Raw genomic sequence first — 15,807 nt, 5'->3', positions numbered from 1 at the left:
TCTGTGGCTTTGGAGCCTGTCCTGGAACTAGCTCTGTAGACCAGGCTGGTCTCGAACTCACAGAGATCTGCCTGTCTCTGCTTCCCGAGTGCTGGGATTAAAGGCGTGCGCCATCATCGCCCGGCAGAAAAACCCTATTTTGAAAAACAAAACAAATAAACAAAAAAATAGACATTCTAACCTGAGATTAAATTAGAGCAACAGTTCTCAACCTGTGGGTCATGACCACTGGAAAACACATATTTCTGATGGTCTTAGGTACTGAAATGCCTCAGTAACAAAATTACCATTATGAAGTAGCAGTGAAAATTTATGGTTGGGCATATCTAAGGCCATCAGAAATAACGTGTTTTCTGATGGCCATGACCCACAGATTGAGAATCCCTTTCCTAGTAGGTTGTAAACACCTGTGAAAGCCTCTAACAATGAAAAACAGACCCTGCTTTCTCCAGTGACCTAGATCCTGTTTTGTCAAATTGAGCCCTTGTCATAACACGTTAGTCTCCTGTGGAAGTTGAATTTATAAATGTTACCAACTTGCTGGCATCACTTTCCCTGTCAGTAAAAGAAATGTAGTTAAGCTAGTCTAGGACGGATGAAGTTGGGGGAAGGTAAGCTCCTGACCCTAACTACTCTCTACTTTCCTTAGCCTCCTAGGGGAATCTTGCTATATGGACCTCCTGGGACAGGGAAGACGCTGATTGCCCGAGCTGTGGCAAATGAAACTGGAGCCTTCTTCTTCCTGATCAATGGTAAGAAACTTGGTCTATCTTGTATCTGACTAGACTCATTTCTGAGTTGGGAAGCTCACAGACATTCCACTTGTACTCATACATTTCAGCATATTTTAAAATATTGTTTTATTTTGGGGCTGGAGAGAGAGCTCAGTAGTTAAGAGCACTGGCTGGTCTTCCAGAGGGCCTGAGTTCAATTCCCAGCAACCACATGGTGGCTAACAAGATCTGGTGACCTCTTCTGCCTGCAGGCAGAGCACTGTATACATAATAAATAAATCTTTAAAAAATTGTTTTATTTTTAACAAGTTTGTTCTGTTTTGCCTGCATATATGTGTGTATACTATGTGGTTTTTTTGTTTTTTGGTTTGTTTTTTTTTTTTGGATTTCCAAGACAGGGTTTCTCTGTGGCTTTGGAGCCTGTCCTGGAACTAGCTCTGTAGACCAGGCTGGTCTCGAACTCACAGAGATCCGCCTGCCTCTGCCTCCCAAGTGCTGGGATTAAAGGCGTGCGCCACCACCGCCCGGCTTGTGTATACTATGTGTGTGCAGTACCTGAAGAGGCCATAAGAGAGGAGAGCATCAGAATCTCTAGAACTGGAGTTAAAAGCTGATTGTGAACCTATGAACCACCATATGTATAGATGCTGGGGATTGAACCAGGATGTCCAGCAGAGTAGCTAGTGCTCTTAACTACTGACTCATCTCTCTAGCTTTTAGCTGTGTGTGTGTGTGTGTGTGTGTGTGAGTGAGTATGCATGCACATGTGTCCAGTTCAGAGGATGATCTCATATTTAGGTGTAGTCTACCTGGCCTGGAACTGTTCAAGTATATTAAGTTGACTAACCAGCCAGCCCCAGGAATCCACCTGCCTCTCTAGTGCTGGGTTTACAAGTATGTGTCACCACGCCTCTTTTTCTGTTATTTTGACAGTAGGTTTTAGGGATCTAACTTGGGTATTCATTTTTCTAAGGTAGGTAGACTCTTAGCACTTGAGCTATCTCTGGAACCCCACTTATGCATTTTCTGATAAATGAGTATATTTTGGGTGTGGGCAGTGAGGTGTAGGATGGGAGTTAAGACATGGTTTTACTGTGTGGCCTGGCTGCTTTGCTTTGTAGACCAGGCTGGCTTTGAACTCCTGTTTATGCCTCCTGTGTATGCCTCCTGAGTGCTGGGATTCTCTTCTTTTTTTCCCTTGAGAAAGATTGTGGATAATCTGAAGACATTAGGGAAACAAGGTGTAAAAATGGTCAATCAAAAGGTTGTTTTGTTTTTTTTTTGAGGCATAGTTTCTCTATGTAGACCTGGCTGTCTTGGAATTCAGATTCACCTCCCTCTGTCTCCTGAATGCTGGGGTTAAAGGCATGTGCCACCGCCACCACCACCTGGATAAAATCTATTCTTATCTGAGAGTTTTTGTCTGTCTTTAGAATGATACTTAGATCTTAGAGGCCCAATGGCAAGTAGCCTTTTACCAAATCATCTTTGTCATCTTCACAGTTGGAACTGTGCTATGGGAAGTATGCAGAGTCCATTTCTAGTCTGATCTGGTAGCTCTGGCTTGAGCTTGATAACGGGCTGAGAATGCCGTGAGAGACAGAAATGACTACATTCTTACTCAGGACCTGTATTGGGGCTAGGGAAGAAAATACAAAACAGTTTCTTTTGAGATTGTTTTTTGTTGTCTCTGAAAAAACAACCATTTTATTAATTTATTGTGTTTGTATGAGCATGCACACAGGAGGAACAAATATTAGTTCCTTCTTTCTACCACGTGGGGTCCAGGATTAAACTCTGGTTATCAGGCTTTGTAACAAGCACCTTGACCTATTAAGCCACCTCACTGGCCCTTTCTTGTCTATTCTGTATCTTCAGGTCCTGAGATCATGAGCAAATTGGCTGGCGAGTCTGAGAGCAACCTCCGTAAAGCCTTTGAGGAAGCAGAGAAGAATGCTCCTGCTATCATCTTCATTGATGAGCTTGATGCCATTGCGCCCAAAAGAGAGAAGGTAGGAACTTACCTGGGGGATGGTGGGGACTTGGACGGTCCTGACTTAGTTTCTAACCAGACATACTGTTTTCACAGACTCATGGGGAAGTGGAGCGCCGTATTGTGTCTCAATTGTTGACCCTTATGGATGGCCTAAAGCAAAGAGCACATGTCATAGTTATGGCAGCAACCAATAGACCCAATAGCATTGATCCAGCCCTACGGCGGTTTGGTAAAGAACCAAATTCTTTCCAGCTTGTTCTTTTTGTCTGTTTGGTTTTTAAGACAGGGTTTCTCTGTGTAGGTAGCCCTGACTGTCCTGAAATTCTCTGTAGATCAGGCTGGCCTCGAACTCAGAGATCCACCTGCCTTTGCCTCCTAAGTGCTGGGATTAAAGAAGTGCGCCCCCACTGCCCAAACCAACTTGTTCTTACTTGTTGGTATATTATAGTTCTGCTGGCTTGATTTCCTTATCTCACTGTCTTTCATCCAGGCTGTTAAAGTCTCAGTTTCTTTGCCATGGCAGGGCCTACTGTCTTTTTTTTTCCATTCTCTATTCACTCTAGAACATTAGTTCTCAACCTTCCTAATGATGTCACCCTTTAATACAGTTCCTTATGTTATGATGAGCCTCCCGATCATTAAATTATTTTGTTGCTACTGTTATGAATTGTAATGTAAGTATCTGATATGGGACCACTGTGAAAGGCCCTCTGACCCCAAAGGGGTTTTGACCCACAGGTTGAGAACCATTGCTCTAGAGTAACTACCTATCTTGGTTTACCTAAAGGTTTTGTAAGTTGTGAGGCATTAATGTTAACTCTAAATAAGAGAGTTGTGGAGTGACTTGTCTATGATCAGCAGTTACTTCTGTTTTACATTCCTGTATTGTCCCACAGGTCGCTTTGACAGAGAGGTAGATATTGGAATCCCTGATGCTACAGGACGCTTGGAAATTCTTCAGATTCATACCAAGAACATGAAACTGGCAGATGATGTGGACTTGGAACAGGTGGAGTGGTGATGATGGATGGCCAAGATTTAGGGTAGCTCTGTTTTTAGGAAGTTGCAAGGGACTACAAACATAACCTAGTATGAAAGGATTCATATCAGTAATTCTAGGACTCAGGAAGGGTTGAGGCAGGAGGATCTTGAGTTTGAGGCCAGTGTAAGCTACATAGCAATTTTAGAGTTGGATGGGGATTGTTTTGGTTTTAGGGCAGGAATACGTTTTTAATTGTTGGAGCAGCTTTATTTCCACCTCTTAAATCCAGGCTTGAGTATTTAACATCTCTGCCAATAAATGGTCTAGTGTATCTCTTCAAGAACACAGGAGAGGGGCTGGAGAGATGGCTCAGTGGTTAAGAGCATTGCCTGCTCTTCCAAAGGTCCTCTGTAAAGAGGTCTGGCGCCCTCTTCAGGCCTTCAGGCATACAGACAGAATATTGTATACATAATAAATAAATAAATAAATATTAAAGAACACAGGAGATATTAAAAAAAAGAACACAGGAGAAATCAGAGATAGGAATCATGGGATTCTGTTTCTGACTTCTTAAGGAAGCTGGGTCTTAAGGATAGGTCATCAGTAGATCTTCTCTCTGCAGGTAGCCAATGAGACTCATGGCCATGTGGGTGCTGATTTGGCAGCCCTATGTTCAGAGGCTGCTCTACAGGCCATCCGAAAAAAAATGGACCTCATTGACCTTGAGGATGAGACCATTGATGCTGAGGTCATGAATTCCTTGGCAGTTACTATGGATGACTTCCGGGTAAGGACCACATCCCCAAATTAGGAACACAAACATGTATTCTGTTTTATGCAAAGCTTCCCTCCCCATCTCATTCCCACTGTTTCAAATACCCTTTTTAGTGGGCCTTGAGTCAAAGCAACCCATCAGCACTTCGGGAAACTGTAGTAGAGGTGCCACAAGTAACCTGGGAAGATATTGGAGGCCTGGAGGATGTCAAACGGGAGCTTCAGGAGCTGGTTCAGGTAGGCTCATTTGCCCTAGGGTAGTCGGTCATTGCCTCGGTATGTTGGCCTTTTAAGCCTCAGACTCAAAAATTTACTTAGAATCATGAGTACAACCCAGAAACCTGCTGTTAGCCAGTTTTAGGTAGTGAGGAGCATATCTTCAAAAAACTTGCATCATAGACCATAGGATGTACCGTGAAGTAGATGATAGGCTTATGATTAATAACAATTTTATTTAAAATATGGAGGTTAACTAAATTATCTTTTTTTTTTCTAGTATCCTGTGGAGCATCCAGACAAATTCCTCAAATTTGGCATGACTCCTTCCAAAGGTGTTCTTTTCTATGGACCTCCTGGCTGTGGGAAGACCTTGCTGGCCAAAGCCATTGCTAATGAGTGCCAGGCTAACTTCATCTCCATCAAGGGTCCTGAGCTGCTGACCATGTGGTTTGGAGAATCTGAGGCCAATGTCAGGGAAATTTTTGACAAGGTGAGCTATCAGAGGCTAGCTTATGTTCATATGTTTGTGGGCAAGGTAGGACAAGAGGCTATTTCTCCAGAGTCAAAACCATTTTGTTACTGGCAGTCCAGCTGGGCATTGGTGGTTATTTTGTTTTCTTTTGAAGTCTGAGAAATCTAGTTGATATTTGAGTTGATCTCTTTCTCTTTCACAGGCACGGCAAGCTGCCCCCTGTGTACTCTTCTTTGACGAGTTAGATTCAATTGCCAAGGCTCGTGGTGGTAATATTGGAGATGGTGGTGGAGCTGCTGACCGAGTCATCAATCAGATCCTGACAGAAATGGATGGCATGTCCACAAAAAAGAATGTGTTTATCATTGGAGCTACCAACCGGCCTGACATCATTGATCCTGCTATCCTAAGACCTGGCCGTCTTGATCAGCTCATCTATATCCCACTTCCTGATGAGAAGTCCCGTGTTGCCATCCTAAAAGCTAACCTGCGCAAGTCCCCAGTTGCCAAGGCAGGTGCAAAGTTGTCATTTGTAGGGACTTTTTTTCTATGAAGCTAATATAGAATGTTTTTTGATTCCTGAATGGAATGCCTTTGGAGATCTCCGGGTTAGCTAAAGGGAACATGAATGTTTTGTGATTATTAGGATAATTTAAGAAATAAAGAATAAAATGGGATAGCAGAGGCAGGAGCAAATGTGTTTAAAGTGGATGGCCCAAAGATCCATGTGCCCCTGTGGCAGAAAGGCACAATGCTAAAGTAGCTCTTTTGCTTCTTTTAGGATGTGGATTTGGAGTTCCTGGCTAAGATGACTAACGGCTTTTCTGGAGCTGATCTGACAGAGATTTGCCAACGTGCTTGTAAACTGGCCATTCGTGAATCTATTGAGAGTGAGATTAGGCGAGAACGAGAGAGGCAGACAAATCCATCAGCTATGGTGAGTCAGCACTTTGTCTAAATGTGCCAGTCTAGGGGCCATTCTCCATGAGTTGAGAGCAGAAGGTATTAGGAAGGGTCCCTTGACTGAGATGTTAAGATGGGTATCTAAGAAAATGAATAGTAAACAGCTAAGCTAAGCTGGGTGTGGTCTGTGTCTATTCCACTGTGCATACCTATTCCATCTCTCAGTTGTGAGTACAAAAAAGGAAGTGAACCCATGTAGAAAGAGATGGGTTGACTATGTGTTCAGTTTAAACTTGATGCCTAAAGGGAAATGAAAGTACAATTGTGCAACAGTTAAACCAGGTTTTATTTTTATTTTTCAATTTTATGTGCATTGGTGTTTTACCTAACATGTATGTGTGAGGGAGTCAGGTTTCCTGAACTAGAGTTGCAAACAGTTGTGAGCTGCCATATGGGTGCTGGGAATTGAACCTGGGTCCTCCGGAAGAGCAGCCAGTGCTATTAACAAACTGCTGAGACACTCCAACCTGGAAAAGATTTTTTTTAAACTTAGAGTCTGGACTTTTCCATTCTGGTGGGGAAGGGAATCCATGTACTTCCAAAATGAAAAATGTAAATGTATTTATTTATAAGAATGTAAAACACAGAGAAACCCTGTCTCGAAAAACCAAAACAAAAAAACAAAACAAAAAGAATGTAAAAACTAGCTTGGCAGTAGTGGCACACGCCTTTAATCCCAATACTCAGGAGGCAGAGGCAGGAGGATCTCTTGAGTTCGAGGCCAGTCTGGTCTACAAGAGCTAGTTCCAGGACAGCTAGGACTGTAACACAAGAGAAACTCTGTCTTGAAAAACCTTTAGGGGGAAAAAAAAAAGTGGATCCACTCTGTTTGGAATTCACTCTGTGAATGAATAAGAAATGAGCAAGTGGCTTTCTTTGCCTTTGTAATATAACTGTTAAGGCATTTCTTAGAGAAATAAAGCAATTGATGTTGGGAATTAGTTTCATAAATCATAGTAATTGGAGTTAATTCTCAATAGAAGAGTAGGGGTTAAGCTGGGATTTGAATAAAGGAGTAAGAGGGCAAATAACTTCTAGAAAGGTTGTAGGAATCAGGATATATGAAGACAGAATTTCCAGGCCAGCCTAGGCCTGGTCTCAAAAATACAAAGCAACTATAAAGTATGTGTTAACTGGAAATGAAGCTTCTAGGTAAAACAGTGTACAATATAGTATGTAATGAATATTGAAGATCTATTGACACTCTGATTCTAAATTTGAGGTTTAAGGTGCTATCGTCTAATTTCCATGTGTCTCACACATCTAAGTTAACTGCTGGAACAGTTAGGATACAAAAAATTTGCTTATTACACTTCAATCAGTATCTTTTTTTCTTAGCCCCTGGCTACCTCTGATAAGAATTCTTTCTGTATAGTTTTCCCAATTCTAGGATGCACTGGTACATTTTTAAATAGAGCAGTGTCTACCTTTAGGAAATTTGGCCTGGTACCTGATTAAGGTTGGAGAGTCAAAGATCCATAAATTACTACAATAATGGGAGGATAGGGGGCTGGAGAGATGGCTCAGTGGTTAAGAGCATTGCCTGCTCTTCCAAAGGTTCTGAGTTCAATTCCCAGCAACCACATGGTGGCTCACAACCATTTGGAATGAGGTCTGGTGGCCTGCAGACATACACACAGACAGAATATTGTATACATAATAAATAAATAAACATTAAAAAAAATAATAATGGGAGGATAAGGAGACCAGGGATGGAGTGCAAACTGGGTCCTAACTAGCATAGTGGTCTGTGCTTACCAACTTTACAGGAAGTAGAAGAGGATGATCCAGTGCCTGAGATCCGCAGAGATCACTTTGAAGAAGCCATGCGCTTTGCCCGTCGTTCTGTCAGTGATAATGACATTCGGAAGTATGAAATGTTTGCCCAGACACTTCAGCAAAGTCGAGGTTTCGGCAGCTTCAGGTAATCTTGTTGGTGGCAACGGGCAGTTCCTAAGTTGCTTGGGGGACTTGGACTTGTAGAAACAGTGGTGGGGACTCATAAGGAGGCTAGAGCAGTAGTTATAAAAACCTTGCACAGGCCCTATCCATATCTTCTTTTTTGGCTTTTTTCTTGTATATACAGATTCCCTTCAGGGAACCAGGGTGGAGCTGGCCCCAGCCAGGGCAGTGGAGGTGGCACAGGTGGCAGTGTGTACACAGAAGACAATGACGATGACCTGTATGGCTAAGTGGTGTGCCAGCATGCAGCGAGCTGGCCTAGCTGGACCTTGTTCCCTGGGGGTGGGGGCACTTGCCCGAGAGGGACCATGGGTGTACCCATGGCCTGTTCCATTCCTCAGTCTGAACAGTTCAGCTCCAGTCAGACTCTGGACAGGGGTTTTCTGTTGAAAAAATTACAAAAGCGATAAAATAAAAGTGATTTTCATTTGGGAGGTGAAGAGTGAATTACCAGCAAGGATTTGGGCCTTGGGCCTACACCATTTCTGTTGCAGAGTGGGGTGGTGCAGGCAACCTGTGGGGTGTAAACCAAGGCACCACCCTCACCGTTACCATAATAAAGCATCTGTACTTTTCTCAATGCTGCCCAAGCCCTCCCTTACCCCTAGCCAACCTGGGTAGGTGGATGAGGGGCCACAGTTTGCTGGGTGTTTATATAGAAAGTAGGTTGATTTTATTTTACATGCTTTTGAGTTACTGTTGGAAGACTAATCATAAACAGTTTCTAAACCAAAAAAAATTAAAAATTAAAAAAAATGACATGTTGTAAAAGGACAATAAATGTTGGGTCAAAATGGAGCCTGAGTCCTGGCCACTGTGCCTCTTCTTTTCCTGGAAGTTTGCATCCTACTGACATACTCAGGGGTCCAAAAAAGTTTACACTTTTAAAAAATATACCTGCTTTTGTGTAAGTGTGGCTACATGCAAGTAATTTAGAGGACACTGTTGGGTATCAGTCCTCACCTTCTACCTCTTTTGAGACTAAGAAGTCTCTTTGCTGTTCCTTACATCTGGCTTGGGAATTTTGGGGGGATTCTTTTCTCTCTACAGTGTAAGAGCTGTGGCTGTCCTGGAACTCACTTTGTAGACGGTCTGGCCTCACAGAGATCTGCCTGCCTCTGCATCCCAAGTGCTGGGATTAGAGGTTTGCGCCACCACTGGCATGGGTTCTTTATTCTCTCCTTCCCATCATGCTCCCTTGGGAGCACTAGAATTACATACTGTTGGCATCTGGCTTTGTGGGTCCTGGCGATTCAAACTCAGGTCCTCACATTTAACGTGGCAAGTGTTTGTTCACTAATCCATCTATCTCCCTAGCCTTTCATACTCTTGATCCACAACTAAGGATGGGAATGAGTTTATTCCTTATTCTTCATCACAAGGGTAAAACCCACCAGGGACAGGATAATGCCAGGATACTTTGGGATGAAATTTGTCACTGACCTGTGTCTTGTACATGGGAAGAACTTAAATCAGAAATTTCTTTTAAAAAAAAAAATTGACTCCTACACTCCTGAAGAACCCAATAAAATCCTTTTCTCTGCTCTGAGCATCCAGGATTTCCTAAAAGCAGTCCTACCCTTTTTCTTTTAACACTTAATGCAGCTTTACTGAGCAGGGTGGGTGGGGATAGCATTTGTTTTATACTTTCTTGGACTATACATTCAGCATCAGTGGATAGGACTGTAGTAAGGGCAGCAGCCTGATGGGGCTGCATGTGTGGCGAATGTGTTCCCCTTCTACCTGTATTTGATAGTGAAAACCAGGTTTGTAGAACCCTTTATCCTGAAGGATTAGGTTGGGGTACTCTTACTAGATTTGCAAAAAAAAATTTTGGAGGGTTGGACATGGTGTTCACTCAGAATGTATGTAGAGGCAGACAGATCTCTGAGTTTGAGGTCAACCTGGTCTACATAGTAAGTTCTAGGACAGCCAAGGCTCTATCTCAAAAAATAATAATAAAAGGTTTTGGGCAGAAGAGAATACTTAACCATTAAGAGGTCATATACTCTGCAGAGGACTCCAGATCCTTGTACTTGCACATGTCAGACATAGACATACATTTCTTAAAATATTGGAGGTTTGTGCATCCCAGCTAAGCATTGTTCCACTGAACTATCCCCCCCCAGCTCTCTAATTTGGTCATTCAAGAATGTACCATAGGGCTGGAGAGATGGCTCAGTGGTCAAGAGCATTGCCTGCTCTTCCAAAGGTCCTGAGTTCAATTCCCGGCAACCACATGGTGGCTCACAACCATCTGTAATGAGGTCTGGTGCCCTCTTCTGGCCTGCAGACATACACACAGACAGAATATTGTATACATAACAAATAAATTAAAAAAAAAAAAAGCTTAGCTGCTTTGTAAAAAAAAAAATGTACCATAGTTATGACTGTTGTTTCTGAAGCCAGTGCCATGATGATAACCTTGCCCCAAGAGCGTAATAACTGAAAATAGTTACTAATCCACTAAGCATAATTGGTCATCATAAAATCTACAGTAAGAAAAGTAGTTCTAGTCTGTATGGGCAAACTACGAGGAAGATAACTTAGATTGTCTGATTACAGACTGGAACATCTTCTCTACACCTGTTCAGTATATAGGTTTTGCTGTTAGGATTTGAATCAGTGTCTCCACCCACCACTTAGCTTTTGTTTCCCCTTGCCATTTGGGCTTTCCTGATTATGTGGTCTGCAGTTTTTCTACCCACTTTGCACTGTGTCACCGTCATCCTTGCATGTTGGCAACCCATTTTCATGAAGGGCCAGAGATGAGCCCTCTTGGAGAAAGACTTTGGGGACTTTTTTTTTTTCATTTATTTATTACATATACAGTGTTCTGCTTGCATGTATACTTGCAGGCCATGTGGTTGCTGGGAATTGAACTCAGGACCTCTGGAAGAGCAGCCAGTGTTCTTAACCTCTGAGCCATCTCTCCAGTCTGACTTTGGAGACTCTTTCATCAAGTTATAATCATAGCAAGACATGGATCATTTCCCCCAGGACATAGGAATACAGGTCAAGTTACTGGAAGGTGCATTAGGATGGTTACTTGTCATACTAGGGTTGACAGTTGGACCTCCACTTTGTTAGCTAAGATGTTGAAGATGCCCTCTGAACTATAGTGTACTTGTGTAAGGGTGTGCTATGATTAGAGGACGAGATTGTGGTCAAGAGTGTGCCATAACTTCACATGTAACAACAGAAAAAGGCCATGAATTTGAAAGCATGGAAAGGCATGTGGAAAGTTTTGAAGGGAGGATAGGGAAGGAGGAAATGATGTAATTATCTAAAAAAAAAGTGGCATAAACTACATTAAAGGGAACCAACATAGCAAAGGCAAGATTATAAATAACGTCCAAAGACCTATTTGGGTCCAAGATGACTCAGAATTTGTCCTTAAGAAAGTCTAACGGACTTTGGGTTATTTTAACATTAATTTGATTGGAGAAAGTTTTTTTGTTGTTTGTTTTTTTAAACAAAAGCATTTTCAAGCATTCAGTGGGAGCCCCGTGTTTGTGAGTTAAGGGTGCCACTGAGAGCTAGCTGACATCCAAGGATGACAATGTGTGTGCTGGAAGATCTTACAGCCACAATTCTAAATCCCCCTTCAGTTTTTCCATCCAAATCTAAACATACTTTTGCTAATAAATATTTGCTTTCTCACTAAGAAGTTAACTTGTACCTGTAGAAATGTACACATTTTACACTTTGTAGCCATTTAAACTAACCCTTTTTCAATAAAGCACTATTGTTTAATAAAAAAAAAGTAACGGATGTACAGTGCCACAAACTTAATGTCAAATGAACGTTTTTGAGACAGGGTATCACTGTAGCCCTGAGTGTCTTGGAACTCACTAGGTAGACCAGGCTGTTGTTTGCATCAAAGGCCTGAACCACCTCTCCTAGATGACTAATTTTGTTGTAGTGGTGGTCAAGGATTGAACCTAGAGCCTTGTGCATCCTAGGTTAAGTAAGTACTCTACTGTTACTTACAGCCTGTTTCTCAGTTATATGAGTCCGGGTTTATGTGTTGTGTGCTACCTCAGACCAGAAGAATGTTGGGTTTCCTGGAGCTGGAGTTACAGGTGGTTTGCGAACTGTCTATCGAAGTTCTGGGACTGAATTGGGTCCTCTGGAAGAGCAGGAAGCTCTTAACCTCCAAGCCCTAAAATTTGGAGTTTGGAGAAATGGGGCATCAATAAAGGCACAAGGACTGAAAGCAAGGAGAGAAACCATGCTAAAATAAGAATCTCAGAGACTGGTGAAATGCAGGGTAACATTTGAGTGAAGTCACAGGGTGTGCTTGTTGAGCAGTGTGAGCTTAGGCATGCAAAGAAAGGAACCTGAGTTTGGAGAGGTCAGCAGTCACCTAAAACACTTGATCCCCACAGTGTGCATTTTGTGCTAAAAAATGTGGGAAATTAGGGTGGTATGTAAGTAATATTGCAAGATTTAATATTAATTCACTTTTGAGCTAGGGGTGTAGATTGCCTCGCCTATGTATGAGTTTGATACTCAGTATCACAAAGGCAATTCACTTTTTATCCCTTTTTCCTTATTTTTTGCATTTAAAATCTATTTTTAAAAATTTGTGTGGGCAAATGTTTATATCTGCACACGTGTGCCTAATAGCATCAGAGATCATAAGAGAGTGTCATCCCTTAGAACTGCAGCCACAGATGATTGTGAGCTGCCAGGTCGGTGCTGAGAAACAGGTCCACTGCTCATAACTGAGTCATCTCTCTGGCCCTGAGAGACAGATATGCAAAGTGACAAGTGCAGGTGGAGGTCAGACAAATTTCAGGAGTCAAATTTTCTCATCCATGGAATCCTAGGAATCAAACTGGTGGTCAGTCTTGGTGGCGAACACGATCCACTGAGCCATCTCACCAGTCCCCTCTGCTCTCCCATCTTTTTTTGAGACAGGGTCTCATTATGTGGGCCGTCTGGCCTGGAACTCTGTGGATCATGTTAGTCTTGAACTCTAAGAGATCTGCCTGTCTCTATCTCTTTGGTGCTAGGATTAAAAGTATGTGCCATCATATCCAGCCCTTTACCTTTAAGAAAAACCCAATCCAACATCTATTATACAGCACAGTGTTGTCATTCATATACTCATTGTTCTGCACATATAATTTAAATTTACCCTTTGGGTTTGGATTTGAGGCAGTTTGTTGAGGCCAAAGTGGCCTCAATTTTGGTTTTCTTTTTGTCATTCTTTCAAGTGCTGGGCTTAGAGATAAGCACTACAATATATAGTTTTTTGGTTTTTTTTAATATTTATTTATTTATTTATTTATTTATTTATTTATTTATTTATTTATTTATTTATTATGTATACAATATTCTGTCTGTGTGTATGCCTGCAGGCCAGAAGAGGGCACCAGACCCCATTACAGATGGTTGTGAGCCACCATGTGGTTGCTGGGAATTGAACTCAGGACCTTTGGAAGAGCAGGCAATGCTCTTAACCTCTGAGCCATCTCTCCAGCCCTACAATATATAGTTTTATAATTTCCTCTAACCTTCATAGAAAGAAGTAATGTGAGCAGGTGTGGTGGTGCACCTTTATTGCCAGCAGCAGAGGCAGGTGGAGCTCTTGAGTTTGAGGTTAACCTGGTTGGCAGAGCAAGTTCGACGGTTGTTTCACAGAAAAACCCTGTCTCCAATCAACCCTGCCCCAAAAGAAGTGGTGATGTGCATTATAGAAATTTAGAAAAATAAAAGCAAAAAGTTATTTTTTTTTTTTGGTTTTTCGAGACAGGGTTTCTCTGTGGTTTTGGAGCCTGTCCTGGAACTAGCTCTTCTAGACCAGGCTGGTCTCGAACTCACAAAGATCCACCTGCCTCTGCCTCCCAAGTGCTGGGATTAAAGGCGTGTGCCACCACCGCCCTGCTGCAAAAAGTTATTTTTGAGGCAAGGTCTCACTCTACCTCAGGCTGACTTCCAATTTGGGATGATCCTCTTGCTTCAGCTGTACAAGTGCTAGGATTATAGGTATATGCTATCATGCCTAGCAAAAACAGTATCTCCAGTGGCCAGAAATCAGCTTTCTGTGTCTTCTAGGTAGGTGTGTAAATGTGTCTCTTCATGTAGTATTTGTTTTTCTTTTTTATTATTTATTTATTTATTTATTATGTATACAATATTCTGTCTGTGTGTATGCCTGCAGGCCAGAAGAGGGCACCAGACCCCATTACAGATGGTTGTGAGCCACCATGTGGTTGCTGGGAATTGAACTCAGGACCTTTGGAAGAGCAGGCAATGCTCTCAACCTCTGAGCCATCTCTCCAGCCCCCAGTATTTGTTTTTCTTGACCATGCTGAGAATTATTCATGCCAAATGAATGTCCTATAACTAAGCTGTACCATAGCCCCACATGTATTTATTTTGATTAATTTCCTTTTAATAATTAGTTTATTGACATGGTATCCCATTTCATAACCCAGGCTGACCTTGTACTTGTCTTCCTTGACTCTTCCTCTATACTATTGGGGGATTATAGGTATGTGGTACTCTTCTAGCCCACACGTGGCATTAAAAAAAATTCTTTTTGAGATACTCCTTTTTTTTGGACTCCATTTGCGTTTGATAACTTTGGAAATGAAGAAAAGGAGTTAATAGCCAAGGTTCATGAGTATCTCCCAGAAGCTGGGAAAAGGCAAGGCAGAAAGGAGTTGCTTCTCTGCCAATCCCTTGATATTAGCAGTGTGAGATGTGTTAGACTTTTGGCTAACACGTGTTTTGTCTGAATTGTTACATCAACAAGAGTAAGCTAGTACCCTACCCAACCAGCAGTGCAACAAGAAAATGGATAAAAGCTGTAAATTGGCAATTACTAAAGACGTGAGAATGGGTTGGGGATTTAGCAAGTGGTAGGGCACTTGCTGAACACTGCAAGACCCTAAATTGAATCTCTAGGAAACAAAGTAAACAGCAAACAAAAAGACAAATTACAAGTCTCAAATCAGGTCCAAAATGTGAAGACACTTGTTTTATATGGCCTTGGGGTCAAATTAGCTGATTCAAGGATAGAGAAAGGTGGGCTTGAGATGTAAAGATGAGGAGGAGTGGTTAGAAAGATACAGAAGCTAAATATACATGGTGGCACACATCTGGAATCCCTGAACTTGGGAAGTTGAGGGAAGAGGATATTAAGTTCAGACTAATCTGGGCTATAGTAAGACCCTGTCTCAAAACAATTTTATAGAATTTATAGGTCAAGTAGATGAAGAGAAGGACTGTAATATGAACAACAGTTGTTTATATCATTGGTTCTTATGTGAATGGATGCATTTTTCTTTCATTTGGTATGAAGTGTTTTTCTCTCAAGAACAGCACCAGACTGTGTTCCTCTGGCCTTACCGCTTTACCCTAGAGAATAGAGACTGTGGACTCCTAAAGCCTGGAAGAGAAAGTTAAAGCTGTAGAACTCTATCTTTTCTCTAGAGCAGTGGTTCTTAACCTTCCCAATGCTGTGACCCTTTAGTACAGTTCCTCATGTTCTCTGGTACCCCCAACCAAAATTGCTATTGTTAGGAATCATAATGTAAATATCTGTTTTTTAATAGTCTTAATGACCCCTGTGAAAAGACTGTTTAACCCCTCAGGTTGAAAACCACTGTTCTAGAATCTAACCAATAGGGGCTATATCAGCTCTAAAAGAATAGGGATCTGACATCTTTAGTAACCCAGACTTTAAAGA

General features: G+C 41.9%; 1 protein-coding gene across 2 annotated transcripts in view; it reads left to right on the top strand.

The window, feature by feature from the left end:
* Positions 1–8,900, top strand: part of Vcp (valosin containing protein) — an 18,475-nt gene extending 9,575 nt beyond the window's left edge. For both annotated transcript variants that reach the window (XM_005362054.3, XM_013351853.2), the window contains exons 7-17: positions 650–752; positions 2,613–2,746; positions 2,824–2,959; positions 3,627–3,739; positions 4,335–4,499; positions 4,601–4,723; positions 4,983–5,195; positions 5,380–5,688; positions 5,959–6,114; positions 7,910–8,064; positions 8,227–8,900. In XM_005362054.3, the coding sequence (XP_005362111.1) occupies positions 650–752; positions 2,613–2,746; positions 2,824–2,959; positions 3,627–3,739; positions 4,335–4,499; positions 4,601–4,723; positions 4,983–5,195; positions 5,380–5,688; positions 5,959–6,114; positions 7,910–8,064; positions 8,227–8,332 (1,713 nt within the window). In that variant the 3' untranslated portion in view covers positions 8,333–8,900. The remainder of the gene's footprint in view (positions 1–649; positions 753–2,612; positions 2,747–2,823; positions 2,960–3,626; positions 3,740–4,334; positions 4,500–4,600; positions 4,724–4,982; positions 5,196–5,379; positions 5,689–5,958; positions 6,115–7,909; positions 8,065–8,226) is intronic.
* The last annotated feature ends 6,907 nt before the right edge of the window (positions 8,901–15,807 follow it).

Source organism: Microtus ochrogaster, linkage group LG5 (assembly GCF_000317375.1).
Source record: "Microtus ochrogaster isolate Prairie Vole_2 linkage group LG5, MicOch1.0, whole genome shotgun sequence".
Taxonomy (NCBI): Eukaryota; Metazoa; Chordata; class Mammalia; order Rodentia; family Cricetidae; genus Microtus; species Microtus ochrogaster.
The sequence above is the reverse complement of the archived record's forward strand: the minus strand, read 5'-3'. Positions and strand labels throughout refer to the sequence as shown.